Raw genomic sequence first — 19166 nt, forward strand, 5'->3', positions numbered from 1 at the left:
AAAGGTAATTATTCACACTGGGAAGATGAACATTAGATGGATTCGCGCAGAGAATGATTTTTTATGCACCTCAGCCGAGTTATTTTTCTTCTTCTCACGATGATGTGCCTGATGACGATACGAGTTCCTGTCCTATTGATGTCAGTCCTAGTTCATATTATTATGGCGGTAAATATGACGAAACTAAGGTGACATCCTACACGAGAAAAAGGATTGTGTAGATAGAAATGAAGATTAGAAATTGAAGTACAATGACAAATGTAACAAGACGCAGATGGCATTCGTTGGCGCATAAGATAAAAGCAACACCTCACTTCTTCCATGTTCAAAATTGAAGTAAAACATTTTCAACCATAACACACATGCACATAAACACACCCCACATGCGCACATACAAACACACACACACACACATACCACACACACACACAAACATACACACGCACACACCACACACACACACACACACTCACCCCCCACGCGCACACCCAAACACACACACATACACCCCACACACGCACACACAAACACACACACACCCCACACACGCACACACAAACACACACACACACCCCCACACATATACACACGCACACACACAAACACACACACACACACATACACACACCCCACACACGCACACACAAACACACACACACCCCACACACGCACACACAAACACACACACACACCCCCACACATATACACATGCACACACACACACACACACCCCTCACGCGGACACCCAAACAAACACACACACACACACACACACACCCCACACGCGCACACCCAAACAAACACACACACACACACACCCCACACTCACACACCACACACACACAAACACACACACACCCCACACACGCACACACAAACACACACACACACCCCCACACATATACACACGCACACACACACACACACACACACACCCCACACGCGCACACCCAAACACACACACACACACCCCACACACGCACACACAAACACACACACACACCCCCACACATATACACATGCACACACACACACACACACCCCACACGCGGACACCCAAACAAACACACACACACACACACACCCCACACTCACACACCACACACACACACTCCCCACACTCACACACGCACACACCACACACACACACACACACACACATCCATAAATAAGCATGAAACGTGGCGAAATATGTGAACATGCAGTGATATATATAATCATGTTACGGGAATTGAGGAGATGGATGCATCATAAGAATCTCTCGAGAAGGATAAGTCTTAGATCGAAGCTTGAGGATGGGTTTAAGACTTTTGTAGAATGGGCCAAGTGTCAGCATGTACATACGAATGGAGACAAAATGAGATGTTCTTTTCGGAAGTGCAAAAACACAAAGTTCAGAACACCCGACGATGTAAATTATCACTTGTATATGCGAGATGCTTAGGCCAGAATATCATTGTTGGGAATTTACCCACGCTGTGAGCCCACAAAGCAAAAACAATTATTAGAGCGGAATACAAACCAATATAACAATGATTACAGATTAATAGGAATAATGAGAAAAAACAGCAATGATAAATAAATTCAGCTCAGTGAGCCGGATCCAATGGGGAAGCCCACAACCACAAAGACCGGCAACCCAACCATCGATTGCTCAACCCACCAAGGGACTATAGCCACCAAGGCTAACCTACACCACCAAAGCACACATGTGGCCACCAAGGTACCATCAAACCACTTAGGTTTACCTATCTCTTTTATTTTTTCTCACTTGTTTCTCTCCACGTTTTCATCCCGAAAGTAGTGAATAAAAAGAGAGAAGCTAATGATAATGGCGCAAAAAATTGAGAAAATGGGAAAAAGACGATGGGGATGAACAAATTCGGCCAAGAAAAAAGAATAAGAAGGCGAAAAGTTTCAATCATCTAAAAATAGGAACTGGGTCGGGTAGTAGGTGGATCGGGCCGGTGGGTCGGGTCTGCCCTTCCAGGTGGTGGGTGGGGGTTGTGGCTTAGGCCTTTGGTCCTGGACTAATTTTTCAATAATTGTAATTGGAATTCTCATGGCGATGAAAGTGTGGAGGAGTACTTTGATGTTGTGATTTTTCCTCCAGTACTGGAGGGAGCAAACCCCAACTGTTCTTGTCAAAGGTAATTATTCACACTGGAAAGATGAACATTAGATGGATTCGGCGCAGAGAATGATTTTTTATGCATCTCAGCCGAGTTATTTTTCTTCTTCTCACGATGATGTGCCTGATGACGATACGAGTTCCTGTCCTATTGATGTCAGTCCTAGTTCATATTATTATGGCGGTAAATATGACGAAACTAAGGTGACATCCTACACGAGAAAAAGGATTGTGTAGATAGAAATGAAGATTAGAAATTGAAGTACAATGACAAATGTAACAAGACGCAGATGGCATTCGTTGGCGCATAAGATAAAAGCAACACCTCACTTCTTCCATGTTCAAAATTGAAGTAAAACATTTTCAACCATAACACACATGCACATAAACACACCCCACACGCGCACATACAAACACACACACACACACATACCACACACACACACAAACATACACACGCACACACCACACACACACACACACACACTCACCCCCCACGCGCACACCCAAACACACACACATACACCCCACACACGCACACACAAACACACACACACCCCACACACGCACACACAAACACACACACACACCCCCACACATATACACACGCGCACACACAAACACACACACACACACACATACACACACCCCACACACGCACACACAAACACACACACACCCCACACACGCACACACAAACACACACACACACCCCCACACATATACACATGCACACACACACACACACACCCCACACGCGGACACCCAAACAAACACACACACACACACACACCCCACACGCGCACACCCAAACAAACACACACACACACACACCCCACACTCACACACCACACACACACACTCCCCACACTCACACACGCACACACCAAACACACACACACATCCATAAATAAGCATGAAACGTGGCGAAATATGTGAACATGCAGTGATATATATAATCATGTTACGGGAATTGAGGAGATGGATGCATCATAAGAATCTCTCGAGAAGGATAGGTCTTAGACCGAAGCTTGAGGATGGGTTTAAGACTTTTGTAGTATGGGCCAAGTGTCAGCATGTACATACGAATGGAGACAAAATGAGATGCTCTTTTCGGAAGTGCAAAAACACAAAGTTCAGAACACCCGACGATGTAAATTATCACTTGTATATGCGAGATGTTTAAGCCAGAATATCATTGTTGGGAATTTACCCACACTGGGAGCCCACAAAGCAAAAATAATTATTAGAGCGGAATACAAACCAATATAACAATGATTACAGATTAATAGAAACAGTGAGAAAAAATAGCAATGATAAATAATTTCAGCTCAGGGAGCCGGATCCAATGGGGAAGCCACAACCACAAAGGCCAGCAACCCAACCACCAATTGCTCAACCCACCAAGGGACTATAGCCACCAAGGCTAACCTACACCACCAAAGCACACATGTGGCCACCAAGGTACCATCAAACCACTTAGGTTTACCTATCTCTTTTATTTTTCCTCACTTGTTTCTCTCCATGTTTTCATCCCGAAAGTAGTGAATAAAAAGAGATAAGCTATTGATGATGGCGCAAAAAATCGAGAAAATGGAAAAAAGACGATGAGGGTGAATAAATTCGGCCAAGAAAAAAGAATAAGAAGGCGAAGAGTTTCAATCATCTAAAAATGGGAACTGGGTCGGGTAGTAGGTGGATCGAGCCGGTAGGTTGGGTCTAGCCTTCCAGGTGGTGGGTGGGGGTTGTGGCTTGGGCCTAACGAATTTGGTCCTGGACTAATTTTTTAATAATTATAATTGGACCTCTCATGGCGATGAGAGGGTGGAGGAGTACTTTGATGCTGTGATTTCCCATCTAGTACCGTAGGAGCAAACCCCAATTGTTCTTGTCAAGGGTAATTATTCACACTGGGAAGATGAACACTTGATGGATTGGGCGCAAAGAATGATATTTTATGCACCTCAGCCGAGTTATTTTTCTTCTTCTTACGATGGTGTGCCTGATGATGATACGAGGTCCTACTCTATTGATGTCAATCCTAGTTTATATGAGGGTTATTCGATCATAAAAAGATTTATTTGATCTTCTACAAGTCAATTGGGGATAATTATCAGTAAATTAGGTAAATTTGGACTAACGGAAGAACTTATTTATAAGATGGAAGCAAATCTCAGGAGTTTTATATGTAATTTCGTAAACCACAGCAAATCTACATATAATTATACTAAATCTTAGGAAAATAGAGTGTAATTATCCCTTGAATAATCTTCAACTTTAGCTACTACATATTCAGCTTACCTATTTTTGGTGGTCCCTTACATTCTTAATTATGATTTTTAGGTAGACTTTTTAATTCATATTAAATGTAAGAAAGTGACATTTATGCTACCATTCAACCTTTCTTTTTTTCTTTTTTTTTTGCTCGTTTGTATTTAATGAAATTTATGTGTCCAATATTACTATTAATAAGTATTTATAGTTTGACAAAAATGACGTCTAGTATTCGAACATTTATTTATATCTAATAAATAAATATGTAATTATGTTAACTGACGTGTTGGGCTGATTGTAGTGCAGTTTCAATTCTTTACGTTTTTCAGTTGAATTACTGCGAGTAGTTTCACAAATACAGAATTAATAATTACATTTTTATAAACCGAAATTAAAATCAAATTGCAGTTTGGGATGGTTTTGCTATTTATAAGTGAATTTGATTCTAAATAAAAAATAACTATTAAAATATTAAAAGTACAATTATTAATTTGTAAGCAACATATACATAACACGCATAACAATTGTGATTTACTTGCCAAAGAGTTCTAGTTCAGTTGTCGAAATTGAGACTCCATGACATTAGAGATGATGGGTTCGAATAGTGACATATTCGTGAAACGTTAATCAATTTATTTTAATTAATTATAATTCATCGTTGTTATTAAAAAAAAAAAGAAGAAGCACTTGTGATCCACTTATTTTATTCCTTCACTGGTCAAATTAAATCTATCCATTTATTCATACTTATTATTAACTTATAAATCTCAATGCTTTTATCTCCTAATAGCGAGCATTCAAGACAAAATCGTGAGACTCATAAAAATAAAAGCATAGAATACTTTGCACAACATTTCATCTTTTTATATTAATGTGTATATAAAATACGATATGTAATATTGTTTTATAAAAATTTCAACTAATTAAATGAGTAGTTTGAAAACTAAAAATTCTATCCTTGTGTGGAATAATTATGCAATTTATGATAAAAATTGTATAGATAAGGGGAAGAAATTATGCGATTTATACGAAAGTTCTAAATAAAAGAAAAAAAAATACTATTATAGCTCTCCAGTGCAGAATTTTGTAAATAAAGTCTAATTTAATTGGTAGAGTTAAAATCACGTGACTATAATATCATAGGATCAAATTCGACAAAATTATTTAAAAAATGTCGAGAAAAAAAAAATTATAGAAGTAGGTGAATTTGAAAAGTTTTAACATTCTAGGCGGCACCGCGTTCTTACAGTGCGGTGCCTCAAAGTTTTTTTTAAAAAAAAAATTTCTTTCTATGGCACCGCGATCTTAGATCACGGTGCCTATTTTTTAATTAAAAAAAATAATAAGAATTTTAGTTGAAATTAAAAAAAATTGTTGTGAAAAATTTAAAAATTCGAATCTTGGTGAAATATTGACGAAAATGAGTAATCGTGGTTTTGTTGGAATTGTTTGGACGAGAGGATTCAAGCAGCGATGGTCTCATGCCGTGATTCGTCCTGACGGTGGAGAAAACGACCCCAAACAATTTCAGTGCAAATGTTGACGGCATAAATACTTTAAATTTTCAAATCGCAACAAATACTTGATGAAATTGGGCAAGACTGGTCTCGTTGGAATCGTCTAGACGAGAGAATTCGAACGGAAGTGGTCTCAATCCGTGACGCGGAGAAACGGCAGCAAACAGTTTCAACGCGAATTTTCGGCCGAAAAATCTTCAAATTTTCAAATCTCAATAAATACTTGATGAAATTGAGCAAGATTGGTCTCGTTGGGATCGTTTGGATAAGAGAATTTGAATGGTAGTGGTCTCAATCCATGATTCATCCTGGCGGCAAAGAAACGATGGCAAACAGCTTCAACGCGAATCCGGCCGAAAATTTTTTAAATTCGCATTGAAGCTGTTTGCCGTCGTTTCTCCTCCGTCAGGATGAATCATGGATTGAGACCACTGTCGTTCAGATCCTCTCATTTAGACGATTTCAACAAGACCAGTCTTGCTCAATTTCATCAAGTATTTGTTGAGATTTGAAAATTTGAAGATTTTTCGGCCAAAAATTCGCGTTGAAGTTGTTTGCCCCTATCAGGACGAATCACGGATTGAGACTACTGCCATTCGAATCCTCTCGTCCAGACGATTCCAACGAGACTAGTCTTGTTCAATTTCATCAAGTATTTGTTGCAATTTGAAATATTTCCGCCGCCAACGTTTACGCTGAAATTGTTTGTAGTCGATTTCTCCGCCGTCAGGACAAATCACGGCATGAGACTATCACTGTTTGAATCCTCTCGTCCAGATGATTCCAACAAAACTACAATTACTCATTTTCGTCAATATTTCACGAGTTTTTAAAGTTTTCACAAAATTAATTTTTTATTTCAACTAAAATTATTATTATTATTTTTTAATTAAAAAATAGGCACCGCGTTCCGCCTAATGTTAACATTTTTCAAATTCACCTACTTCTGCAAAAAAAAAATTTCGACATTTTTTAAATAATTTTGCCATCAAATTTCACTAATTTGTGAGTAATATTCTATTTTATAATAGTTATTAGTCCACCTATATAGCAGTTATTATTAACTTAGCCCCTACGACTTTTTAAAGGTCATGGATTCGAACCCCATCATATGCGTGCGATGTTGTTCTATTGCATAGTTGGTATTGTCTACTGTAAAAGTTAGTATTGTTTAAATTTAATTTATCTGACATTATCGATCAATATATATTTGTTGTAATTGTCTTTATTAGGTATTGAGTCGTCAGAAATTTGTAATCAATTAATAATAGTTCATTTGTAGCACCCTCTATCGATACTACGACTATATCTCTCCTAAACATCATCACTATGTTTGGTTTCATTTTTAACTTGGTTTGATGTGTTTTATGGAGATAGAGAGAGAAAAATAAAGATAAATAAGTATGTGTTAGAAATAGAATGTATATTTGGATTTGTTTTTGGAGATAATATAAAATAAGTATGATATGTTTGATGTTGTTTAATAGGAGATAATATATATGTATGAGTATGTATATAATTTTTTTAGTTGTAGGGCCTATAATTTGTGTAAACTTATTTTGACAAAAAACAAATGAGACACTGTTTCAAAAAATAAATTTTTTTTAACCTCCAAATCTCTCTTTCTCAACTTTCATATGTCTTTTTCTTCTCCCACTCTCCTCTTAGTAACTTCCCACAATTTCTGTTATTTTTTATATTATTTATATTTTTTTCTTCTCTCTCCACCCACTATTCTCTTAATAACTTTCCCCAACTTTTATTATTTTACTATTTTTATTTGTTTAACTAATATATATATTTTGTAAAAGGAACAATTATATTAGTTAAGTTTTAAATTAATTGCACATCCATAGAGTGTGCCACAAATTACGTGATAAATATATATTTTATCCTCAGATATAGTCACTAATGCGATTTTGATCCTTAAATAATTTAGGGTTGTAATTTTGGTTCTCAAACATTTAACTTTTTGATACTTTTGGTCCTTCCGTTAACTTTTCTATTAAACTTAACATAAATTTCATTTAAAGTATAAAAGATTGCTATTTTTCTCCCATTTTTTGGTGTTTTCAAATTGTAATCCAATGCATATGTTTTTCCTATTTTTTTTTTCAAATTTCAAACGAGAATAAACCAAAAAAGAAATAAATTTAAGCAACAATTTTTCTAAAATTTACCGACAATTTTCCTATTATTGATAATTTTTTGTTAATATTATTTAAAAATTTTGTTGCTTAAATTTATTTATTTTTTATTTATTCTCTTTTAAAGTTTGAAAAAAATAATAGAAAAAATGGGTGCATTGATGTGAAAGAACATCACAAAATGGGAGAAAAATAGCATTGTTTTGAAATTTTCATTAAGTTTAGCACAAAAATTAACGAAAGGACTAAAAGTGAAAAAAAACTTAAAGTTTGAGGACTAAATCACATTAGTAACTATATTTAAGGACCAAAAATATATTTATCCCCACAAATTACTAATATATTTGAAGAACACCATCTTGGTATCTTTAATTTATTGGCCTGTCAATTTTTTTTTTTATATTTTTTTACTCTCTCTCTCTCCTCAACTCCTCGTTTTCCTTTCTTCTCAACTTCAACATCACTTTTATTCTCTCATTTTTTATATTTTTTAAATATTTTTATTAATTTAATTAATATATCTTTTAAAAATTTAAATTAATTATACAAAAATATTTAATTGTGCCACACATACTGATTACTATATATTACGGGAGAACACACTATTGGTATTTCTGTTACACATACATCCAACGTGCCATATACTGTACGCCTAATTATATATTAATGCTTAGCCTCATAGAGAAATTTATTTTGGTTGCCATAATTGGCTAAAATACGCAATATTTATTACTTTTTTAAGAAGAAAAGTCTTCTTTGATTTATTTGTTCCACATTTGTTATTATTCATTTAAATTTAAAATTAATACATTTTAATTATTCTGATTGATTATTTATTTTATTTTTTATTTATTTAGTTAAATAATTATACTTTGAACGACCTCACATATGTGTATGCTTCCTTCACTAATCTATACAGTGGGCATTTGGTGTCTCAAATTATGGTATGTTTTTTTTTTCTATTTTAGTTTTAAAATTATTTCACCAATTTTTATAATTTTCTCCCTCCATCTCTCAACCTCCACTAACTTGAACATTTTATAAATTTCTTTTTTTATTTTTAATATTCTTTTCTTCAGTTAAAATACATATTTAAAAACATAATAAATTATATTTTTAATTTTTTTATTTTAATTATACGCACTCATTTAAGAGTGCCGTATACATTAGTTAATTATTAAGAACCAACGCTTTGAAGTAACTAACTCTTGTTATTATAAGCTATACTTATCTATACTTTATTACGAAGGGAGAGTAACTCTTTGGTGTCTCTATCTTTTTTGGTCTGATTTTTTTATATTTAATTTATTTTTTATTCATTTTATAACTTCCCACTTCCCCCATTATGTTTTGGTATTTACTATTTTTTTTTTGTTTTCATGTATTTTTTACCCTAATTTATTATAAATTTAATATTAACTTATCATGCTTTATATATTTTATTAAATAATAAATATTTTTAAAATAATTTATTTTAAATAATATTGTAAAATTTGCAAATAAAAGTGTGTGCCACAAATACTAAGTATATAACTGAAAATGGGTAAATTGATTTCTTAATTAATTTGATATGCCAATTTAAAATTTTAATTTAATTAACTTCTCACCCACCATCAAATTTTCCCCTCCCCCTATTATCTTTAAATTTTTCTGGTGGTAGATGCTTTGCTGTGCTGCCTAATATTTCTTTTTTATTTTTTTATTTTTATATTTTATGAGAGAGAGAGAGAGAGAGAGAGAGAGAGAGAGAGAGTCGGATATTGCTCCAATAAATAATTAATTTGAAGCCCAAAAAACCGAAGAAACACCAAATAAAATGATACCAATTTGATTCTCTCTCTACTCTTCTCTCTCTCTCTCTCTCTCTCTCTCTCTCACACACACACACACACACAGAGATTCAATCAATGAAAATGGCCCTCTCATTGATTTCACAATCCCCATCTTAAAGCCCACACACTTCAGTTTCCAGTCCCCACAGTCTTCTCAGTTTTAATCCGTCAAACCAAATTGATATATATATATATATATATACTTATACAGAGATTTATACACATTGGAATGGTATAGATACACATTATTATACATATATTCATACTAACATTCTGTTGAGGAGAGGTTTGTGGGGGGAACAGGGGATTGGGATGGCGGCGACATCGGTGGTGTGCTCATGGCTGATGGCCGCATGCATGTCAGTGGCTTATGAGAAGGAATCTTCTGTTTCCATGTTGTCGTCGACTAGTTTGTGTCGCCTCAGCAAATGGGCTGCCCGCCGCAGGAAGCGGGTTCTCGCCAAATGTGCTCCGGACTTCTCCAGTTTTAGCAGTCTCGCCAGTTCTTGCTTCGCATTTGAGCCCTGCGATGACTTCTATAAATCTTCGCATGCCTCATCCGGATGTTTGTTCGGCTTCGCATCGAGGAATTTGCCGCTGCTTCGCAGGCGCAGGAAACTCCTTCGTTCCTCTCCACATTGTGGTGCGTCTTTTTGCTTGCTTTTACTCTGTGCTTGTGTGTCTACATTTCGGTGATTGTGCGGATTTTTGTTGTGTTTGGTGTGCTGCTATGGCTTGTATCGTGAATTTAGTTGTCGTTTTATAAACGCAAGCACGCACACAGACACACACATATATATGTATTTATAATTTAGTTTAGGGGTTTTAAATTTAAGTTACGTGTATTTTCCTCGTGATTGGCTTAATTAAATTCCTGACCCACTAGATTTTCTCCTTGGTTTATGATGTGCTTGTAGTTTTCGGTCATGGAATTCAATTATTAGTGAACTGGGTTTAGTAAAATTAAAGATAGTTTGTGCTTTGCTGTTGTTCATTGTTTATGCATGAATCATGTGATCAGCTTTAGTGAAGTAGAGGCTAATTCACGTAGAGTTGTTGTATTAACTATTTTCATAGGAGTGGTGCTACGCTATCTCCGGAGCTCTACATTTAGCAAACTGTAGTTAATAATTTAATTGCTTCAAAGGTTTTTCACATTTTATGGATCATGATGCACGAGATTGTTTTCCCTGGGGCATCTTTGTTGATTATTTGGGTTCCCATGTGAATTATAGGAGAAATAATGGCTACAGCTGTAAGCCCTGCCATGGAGGTTACACCCAAGCAGAAACCTCCAACTCCACAAAGGCGAGTTGTTGTCACGGGTATGGGTGTGGAGACACCGCTTGGTCATGATCCAGATGTCTTCTATAACAACCTGCTTCAAGGAGTCAGTGGAATTAGTGAGATAGAAGCTTTTGATTGTTCGCAGTATCCAACTGTATGTCTCGCAGTATCCTCTTTTCATTATTTTAAGGGTGGTTGTCATTTGCTAGAATGATTTCAATTGCAGAGGATTGCTGGAGAGATCAAGTCATTTTCAGCAGATGGCTGGGTTGCACCCAAATTTTCCAAGAGAATGGACAGGTTCATGCTTTACATGCTGACAGCAGGCAAGAAGGCTCTAGCTGATGGAGGAATTACAGAAGATGTCATGGAAGAATTGAATAAAGCAAGATGTGGCGTCCTAATTGGCTCCGCTATGGGTGGGATGCAAGTAAGTTTAATTTCTTCTCACCAAAAAAAAGGAGGGATAAGGTGGCTGCAGGTGAAATACTGCATAAATGCTCGAGGAATTGGGTTTAATGGAGGTTCCACCATTGATCTGACTTTGGAATTTTGCTTTGCCTTCAGATTGTGATAATTTATCAATTTCCTGGTTTTTGTTCTCATGTGTGTTACCATGATTCAGCATGGGTGTATAAATCATAGCAGCATTGTTTCCTTTTGAGATTACATAGTTGAATCTATTTCTGAACTTTATGATTAATTGAACACAAATGAGAATGTCATATTTGATCACCTGAGAATAAAATTTTCTTGAGTTTTAGAAGTTCAATAGCATGTTGAAGCCTCCCCAATGAGAACCTAAATGTCTAAACTGGGAAAATATGTTGTTCTTCTAGTAGTTCTATTAGATTCCACATGACTTTATCTCAAGATATGGTTGGCTGCCTTCTCAGTTGGTTTAGCATTTGGACAGGTCTTTAATGATGCAATTGAAGCTTTGCGGATCTCATATAGGAAGATGAATCCATTTTGTGTTCCTTTTGCAGTTACAAACATGGGTTCCGCCATGCTCGCAATGGATCTGGTAAACAAATTCATTATTTTGACTGCAGCTGCTCGATTAATGCGTAACTTAAGTCGTGATCCTGAGCTTGATTATTACAGGGATGGATGGGCCCAAACTACTCAATATCTACTGCTTGTGCAACAAGCAATTTCTGTATACTGAATGCTGCTAACCATATCATCAGAGGTGAAGCTGTGAGTCACTTGCCCTCTTCTTTCAAGATTCAGACTAGAGTTCCTCGTTTCCTTTTGTCCAAATCAACTAACAAATTTTCAGAGTATAGACCACGCTATCTCTTACCTTCCCATATTGCTGATGCTTGTCGAGATTTTGCAGGATATGATGCTTTGTGGTGGCTCAGATGCAGCAATCATACCAATTGGTAACTGTCCTTTTCTCTGTTTACATATTTTTCCAAATGCTCATTTCAGATTCTAAATGATAAAACTTGGTGCAGGTTTGGGAGGTTTTATTGCATGCGGGGCACTGTCCCAGAGAAATGCTGATCCTACTAAAGCCTCACGTCCCTGGGATACTGTAATTTTCTGTTTGCTTATCTCTATGTATATTGCAGAAATTTGATGAACAATAATTGAAGTTCTGAATGTTCTCGCGCACATACTTGCTATGCTGGAACCTAGAGTTCAGAAAAAATTGTCTCATTATTCATTTTTGAAGTGACATGTATATCAATAGTTGATTTACCTTATCTTCAACTTTCCTGAATGAAAAATTTGTGAATTATCTGGTGTAGCCATTGATAGAAGCTATTTAACTTGACCACTCAACATCATAGTAACGGCTGTAAAATTTTCTTATCTTTCAGATCAAAGTGATTTTGAATTATCCATTAGTCATGACCTAAGTTCTTTGCATATCCAGATAGTCTATGTTGAACACCAATCAATCAGGTCAATATGCTTATATCAGCGATGATGGATGGAAAATTGTAATTTAAATGAACCATCAAATGGAGAATCATATTGTTCCATGGAGCTAAGGTCCAAAATACAGAAGAAAAAAATGTTTCCACCACTCTACCATACCACTCACTTATGACTCTCAATTGAGAGCTTGTTACACCCCATAATTATTTGATCTTAAGTATCACTTCTCCTATGACTTAACTTCTGATGTTTGACAGAATCGTGATGGATTTGTTATGGGAGAAGGAGCAGGAGTATTGCTTTTGGAGGAACTTGAACATGCTAAGGTAGCGTGACACTCTAAACGGTTCAGGAGCTGATATTTTTGTCATGTATGCAGATTGGCTAATTTTTCCTTAAAAATAACCTTCCCAATCCATATGGATGAGCAGAAGAGAGGAGCAACTATCTATGCTGAGTTTCTTGGTGGAAGCTTCACATGTGATGCTTATCACATGACAGAGCCTCATCCAGAAGGTACATCCCTTATTTTCTTCTTTTTTACAAAATTAATGCATGAGGTGAAGAGAAGTCATGTTTGCTGTTTGGGGAGTAGTGGGATTATATTACATCGTTATGAGTAAGAGCAAACGGGAGATGAATGATAAATCTCTCTTGTTAAGCTGCTAATCTAGAGGAGCAATGTCTATTGAAAGTGCTGAAGCTAGCATAGATGAAGTTTACATTTAAGCTCCAGAGACCACAGCTAGGCCACCTCACCTACTTCTCATAAGTTAATTTTGCTTCTAATCTGGTTCCATTTTAGTGTAATATGACTATAACAACTTAAAGCAACAAAATTCAACAAAATCTTATTCCTTAATGACTGTGATGAAATCATTAAGGTGAGTATATGAATATACCATTACCCAGGAAGGAGCTGGACTTAGGTCATGGTGTATCAAGTTATATTTACCTTTGTAACTATGGCATCTCATCTAAAAATAAGTTCCAGAAAATGATATAGTTGCCTTGTTGAGAAAGCTTGGAAGACTCATCAGTTGTCAACTTTTGAAGATTCTTTATCAAATCATTCTGAGTATTTTCGTTTTTCTTATTTATCCGTGCTAAAGCTTCAGTTTTCTTCTCATAAAGATGAATGAAGAAGATGTATACTGTTCTTACCTTTTAGCTAAAACGAGCTTGGAATGCACCTGCTTCTCCCTTGGCTTTTCTCTTACAGTAGTGCAGAAGTAAGAAAAAATGAATAAAAAAGGAAAATGGCCTAGAAAGTGTTTCGTCTTCAAGTATACCATTACCTTGTCAATATCTGAGAACTACCAGTTGAATTGCTGTATCACCAGCCTTCTTCATTTGGAACAATGATAGCCCTAAGACCCTCCAACATTAAAAAAATAACTAAACTTCATGAATAGTTCTCCATATGGTTGAAATTTCCATTAAAAAATGATTGAACTTTTCCTTTTCAACTGTTCTATTAATTTGTATGACTTGTTCATTTGATATGTGTAGGTCGTTTTGCTTTTATTCATGTGTTTATGCACTATGCATGTGGAAACTTGAGTCAAATTTATATAAAATATGAGCCGGGTTGGGTCCGAGCCAAAACCTGCACCAACCCGGACCCTGCAGGCCCCAACCCAATGGACCTGGACCCACCGCAGAACTGTCAAAACCAATACCAAACCCGCCCCATTTGGGCCCCGGTTTTCGGGTCCAGTTGCCATCCATAATAACGTATTGGTTCTAATAGCTCCGGTTCCAACTTTGTGATGTTTGGAACCAGGGATGGTTTTCCCGAGTTTAAATTCTGCTATATACACAAACTGCCAATATTGTAGCCCTCTTTATATGTGCAATAACTGCATGTAATTTTGACCCTTTGATTTATCTACAAGCAGGGACTGGTGTCATTTTGTGCATCGAGAAGGCTCTGTCTCAGTCAGGAGTATCTAAGGAAGATGTGAATTATATAAATGCACATGCAACGTCTACTCTATCTGGTGATCTTAAGGAGTATCAAGCGCTTATTCATTGTTTTGGGCAGAATCCAGAGGTTCCCACAGGCTTCTGTTCTCTTTCTTGCCATACTTGTTGTGAGTTATTGCAGAAGTTTTTGTGTAATTTTTGGCTAATCCTTATTCATTTTTGCAGTTAAGGGTGAACTCCACAAAATCTATGACTGGACACCTACTTGGAGCAGCTGGTGCTGTGGAGGCTGTTGCAACTGTGCAGGTGCCTTGCTTGTGTATTGTTTTGTGGATACAGCCATGAAATTTTAGCAAACTTTTGGCTTAATCATTTGCAGAAGGAACCTGTTAGGGAGTTATCAATCAATGCATATGCCTTTGGATATTAGTGTTTTTTTCTCTTTTTGAACTTTCTGAACATTTTCCTTTTCCAGGTGGGTGATTCGGGTGTTGTGTTCTCATCCTCTTAAAGTACCCCAATCAGAAATCAGAAAGGCATCAGGATTCAAGGAAAAGGAATTAACCAAAATATTACTTTTTTGGGTTAAATACAAAAAACCACACAATAGGTTTGACCTATTTATGAAAACTATTCCTCCAAGTACTGAAATTATGAGTACCCCCTAAAACCAATGGAGTCAGTAAAACCTCCCTGAAAATTTCAAATGTCTGTTTTAGCTTGACATATATATACGTATATGCTTGTTTAAGAGAAGTTGGAAACTCGAAACATTGTAATGACAATTTGCCCATCTTGAACAGTAACCCCATCTCCAACCCCTACATGTGCTCGGGCACGCTTGCCGACATGTGGGTGTAGGTGTGCATGTTCACGCGCACATTTTTACTTTGATATTAATGTGAGCTCTGTGTAGGTGGGATTGAGCAGGGGGTGCCACTTGACGCTTGGGCACTATCCATAGGGGAGGGGTTTTTGGGTGGGACTTTTTTGGTGGTTTTGCATTGGGGTGGGGATGATAAGGGTGAGGGGCTGGGATTGAGGTAGGGTAGGCTGGTTCAGTGGAGAACATGAAGATTTTCTTTTGCTGCTCTTCTTTCCCCTTTCAATTTTCTAATCTATTTTATATATATACCAATTATCAAGCGCTTTAAAATATTATATAAATTATTTTCTAAGTACTTTATTTAAAGTTTGAATTGAATATGTTTCCTAGTTACAAGTATGAAACCCCTATTAATATCTAAACATTTTATTTGGTTTTATGAAGAGTAATTAAAATATACTAAAAGTAACTAAAACATACAAGAATATGCTTTTATGTTGCTATTCTTGTCTAATAAGTTTAAAATCTATTTAAATTTTTCATCTTGCTATCTAAATTATTTTTTGTTCTTATTTATTTAAGGGTTTGGAATCAAATTGATGCATAGAGAGCCAAATATGTTGACTTTGGAACAACATAGCCATTGTGTGATCAGTTATGTGAAATTGGTCCACTTCGGTTCCGCGTCATTATTATGATACCTTAATGTGATTGTCTGATTGAATGTTCCCAAATGATGAAAAATTGGAACAACAAGCTTTTGTTAAAGTGACCCTTGTCTTCTTGTAGGCAATTAGGACTGGCTGGATTCATCCAAATGTCAATCTTGAAAATCCAGATGATGGCGTGGTAAGCTTCTTCACCCCAATTCTTTCAGTAATTTGATATGAAAACACAATAGTGTTACAGCTCATTTTTGTCCTCTGTCATGCGTTCACTTATCTGAAAAGAAATATCTGTAAGCCATTAATTTATGACATGCTTAACCACAGCTGATTATTCCTGTGTTGTAGATAGAATACGTAACTTGAGGACAGGACATGTGAGATTAAATGCATATAAAGAGACAGGTGATAACATGCATGAGTTGGACTGAGAAATCTGTTTAATGCATTTGTGACTTTTGATTCGAATGATCCAGAATGCACATGTGCTTGATAACTTGATTCAGCAGCATTGTTTGTTAGTCGAATCTGCATTACATTTATTGATGAACCAGAATGCACCTGTGCCTGTTTAGTCGATTCAGGCTTTGTATTATTTATTTCATAAAGCTGTATAGAATTAGTGATGGTTGCACTTGATCCAGAATACCAATCTGCTGGTGGGACCAACAAAAGAAAGACTGGATATTAAGGTGGCATTGTCTAATACATTCGGATTTGGCGGCCACAACTCATCAATTTTATTTGCTCCATACAAATAGATTCTACAGCGCTTGAATTGGAAAAAAGATTGATGCAAAGGTCTGTAATGGTAGGTTCATATTGGCCTCAAGTCTCAGGAAATGGACGGTCGACACAACAACTGGAATGTGCCGTACTCTGCAGTTGTTTTCTTTTTCCTTGATGTATAGTTATATTAAGAAGAGCAAACTTAGGTTCTGTGCCGAGCAAGAGAGAAAAATGCTAGGTTAATTAGTAGGGACACCTGTACAAGTGTTATAGTTCATACGAGTTGCCTTCTCAAGCAATCGGATTGTTTTGCTATATCAGCAGCGTCTTTGGATAGCATTCTTATGTTGCATAGAAGATGAGAATTCTGGTATTTCCTGTTGTGAGAGGCTCTTTTTTCACCTCTGCTGATTATCTAATGTTATCTCTGTAACCACCAACACTTGCTTCTGGTATTCGGGAAAGTACAAGTAAATTAGAATGATTCTTGGTCTGTATTACTAAATTCTCACTTGCATGCATTTCTACCACCTAACTGAACTGATACTGATGTTGGACTAAATTCATTTACCTATTCAATCCTTAGATGTGATGGAATCCTTCTTTTGTCAAAATTTATTGGGACATTTTGCAGTTTGAATACTGCATTAATTCCATCAACATATTAGAAATTGAACTAACGCATTACAGCTCACTCATCATCAATGTATAATTCACTTACATAAAATAATGAGTTATACATTGCCATTTAGGTGCAAATTCTTGATTTTCAAATGAAAAAAAATATATTTTAAGTTAAATTACTGGACAATTTTGCTGGTTAGTGAGAACATGACCATAGTTTTGCTTTACAATGACTTAAATCTAAATATGAACTTTTGGTCAAAATATATTATAATTCAAATTGAATATTCATATAAAATTGTTTGGCAAGGAAAAAGGTTATTATCTGAAACAGGCATGTCTGAGCCCGGGTTCGAACCGACCTCTAGTGTGTGAGACTAGCGTGATAACCAACTACACCACCCAGACGTTGCATGTATGATTTCAATCTCAATCTATACATTCACAAACAACACTTCATTTTGTATTCTCAAATTGCCTCCAAGAATTAGTGTAAAATATGCATTAATATATAAATGTTGAAATTTTGAGATATATAAAAAAAATCAAATTAAGTCTTACCTATAATCAGAATATATATATATATATGTATATATGTAATTTGGAGAGATGCTCAAGTCCTAACCAACTAATAATCAAGATTTTTCTTTTTTCTTATCATAACTTAGTATTACGTTTTTATATATGTGGAATATTTTTACTTAAGTATATAAATAAATAGCATAAGGTAATACAAAATACAACGATAATTACTAAAGGATACTATCTGAACAACTGGACCCATAAAAAGCTTGTTCTTGGTCTGGTTCTTGAAGTCAAGTCACTGATTCCAGCTTTGAATAGATTGACAATAACAATATTTGTTCATTAATTATAGAAATTATATATATTAGTAGGAATATAAGTCTGAAATATTTCCTGATTGATGTTTCAATGATTGGTAAGGCGGTCATGCTTCCTTCACCTAAACTAGAACTTAACTTAGCAACTCTTTCCAAAAGGTCACATAATAATAGAAAAACTTAGAAAAAGTTGCATTCACATTTTCCAAGGCTAATTTGTCCTAATTACAAATACATTTATATTGAATTGATCAATCACTACATTTAAAGGTTGCGACAGGATTCCACTAGCTAGTGATCAATTACGTCTCTGATGCGATCTTCGACAATGATCGTCCAACGAAAAAGAGAGAGCCGAGACTAGATTGATATAGATAAAAAGTGATAATTAAGAGTGAACAAATACAAAAGAGTTTTGCTTTGGGGCCGAAATGACTGCATAGTCGACGATCAACAATAATGGTCTG

The 19166-nt window shown here is 35.8% G+C and overlaps 1 protein-coding gene and 1 non-coding gene across 3 annotated transcripts; one reads left to right on the top strand and one right to left on the bottom strand.

Annotated features, from left to right (window-relative positions):
- Window positions 1-9866: 9866 nt before the first annotated feature.
- On the top strand, window positions 9867-17717 carry LOC105161953 (3-oxoacyl-[acyl-carrier-protein] synthase II, chloroplastic). 2 transcript variants are annotated; one of them, XM_011079834.3, is made up of 13 exons: window positions 9868-10544; window positions 11137-11342; window positions 11415-11618; window positions 12105-12215; window positions 12296-12391; window positions 12534-12579; window positions 12655-12734; window positions 13342-13410; window positions 13516-13600; window positions 14986-15140; window positions 15239-15319; window positions 16629-16688; window positions 17149-17717. In XM_011079834.3, the coding sequence occupies exons 1-13, from the start codon at window positions 10214-10216 to the stop codon at window positions 17263-17265; spliced, it is 1641 nt and encodes a 546-aa protein (XP_011078136.1). In that variant the 5' UTR covers window positions 9868-10213; the 3' UTR covers window positions 17266-17717. The 2 variants fall into 2 exon arrangements, with proteins under 2 accessions (XP_011078137.1, XP_011078136.1); XM_011079835.3 differs by lacking the exons at window positions 16629-16688; window positions 17149-17717 and adding an exon at window positions 15489-15978 and having other exon boundaries at window positions 9867-10544.
- A 477-nt stretch (window positions 17718-18194) lies between these two features.
- Window positions 18195-18265, bottom strand: TRNAV-CAC (transfer RNA valine (anticodon CAC)). Its single transcript has one exon. It is a non-coding gene; the product is annotated as a tRNA-Val (tRNA).
- Window positions 18266-19166: the final 901 nt, after the last annotated feature.

The sequence above is a fragment of the Sesamum indicum genome, linkage group LG5 (assembly GCF_026168435.1).
Source record: "Sesamum indicum cultivar Baizhima isolate 11 linkage group LG5, ASM2616843v1, whole genome shotgun sequence".
Taxonomy (NCBI): domain Eukaryota; kingdom Viridiplantae; phylum Streptophyta; class Magnoliopsida; order Lamiales; family Pedaliaceae; genus Sesamum; species Sesamum indicum.

What these genes read in the sequence shown, in the direction of transcription:
- LOC105161953 (XM_011079834.3), top strand. Translation starts at nt 10,214, where the DNA reads ATGGCGGCGACATCGGTGGTGTGCTCATGGCTGATGGCCGCATGCATG. An exon ending in TCGTTCCTCTCCACATTGTG is followed by an intron (nt 10,545 to 11,136) that starts GTGCGTCTTTTT and finishes TGTGAATTATAG; the next exon opens with GAGAAATAATGGCTACAGCT. An exon ending in AGGAACTTGAACATGCTAAG is followed by an intron (nt 13,411 to 13,515) that starts GTAGCGTGACAC and finishes ATGGATGAGCAG; the next exon opens with AAGAGAGGAGCAACTATCTA.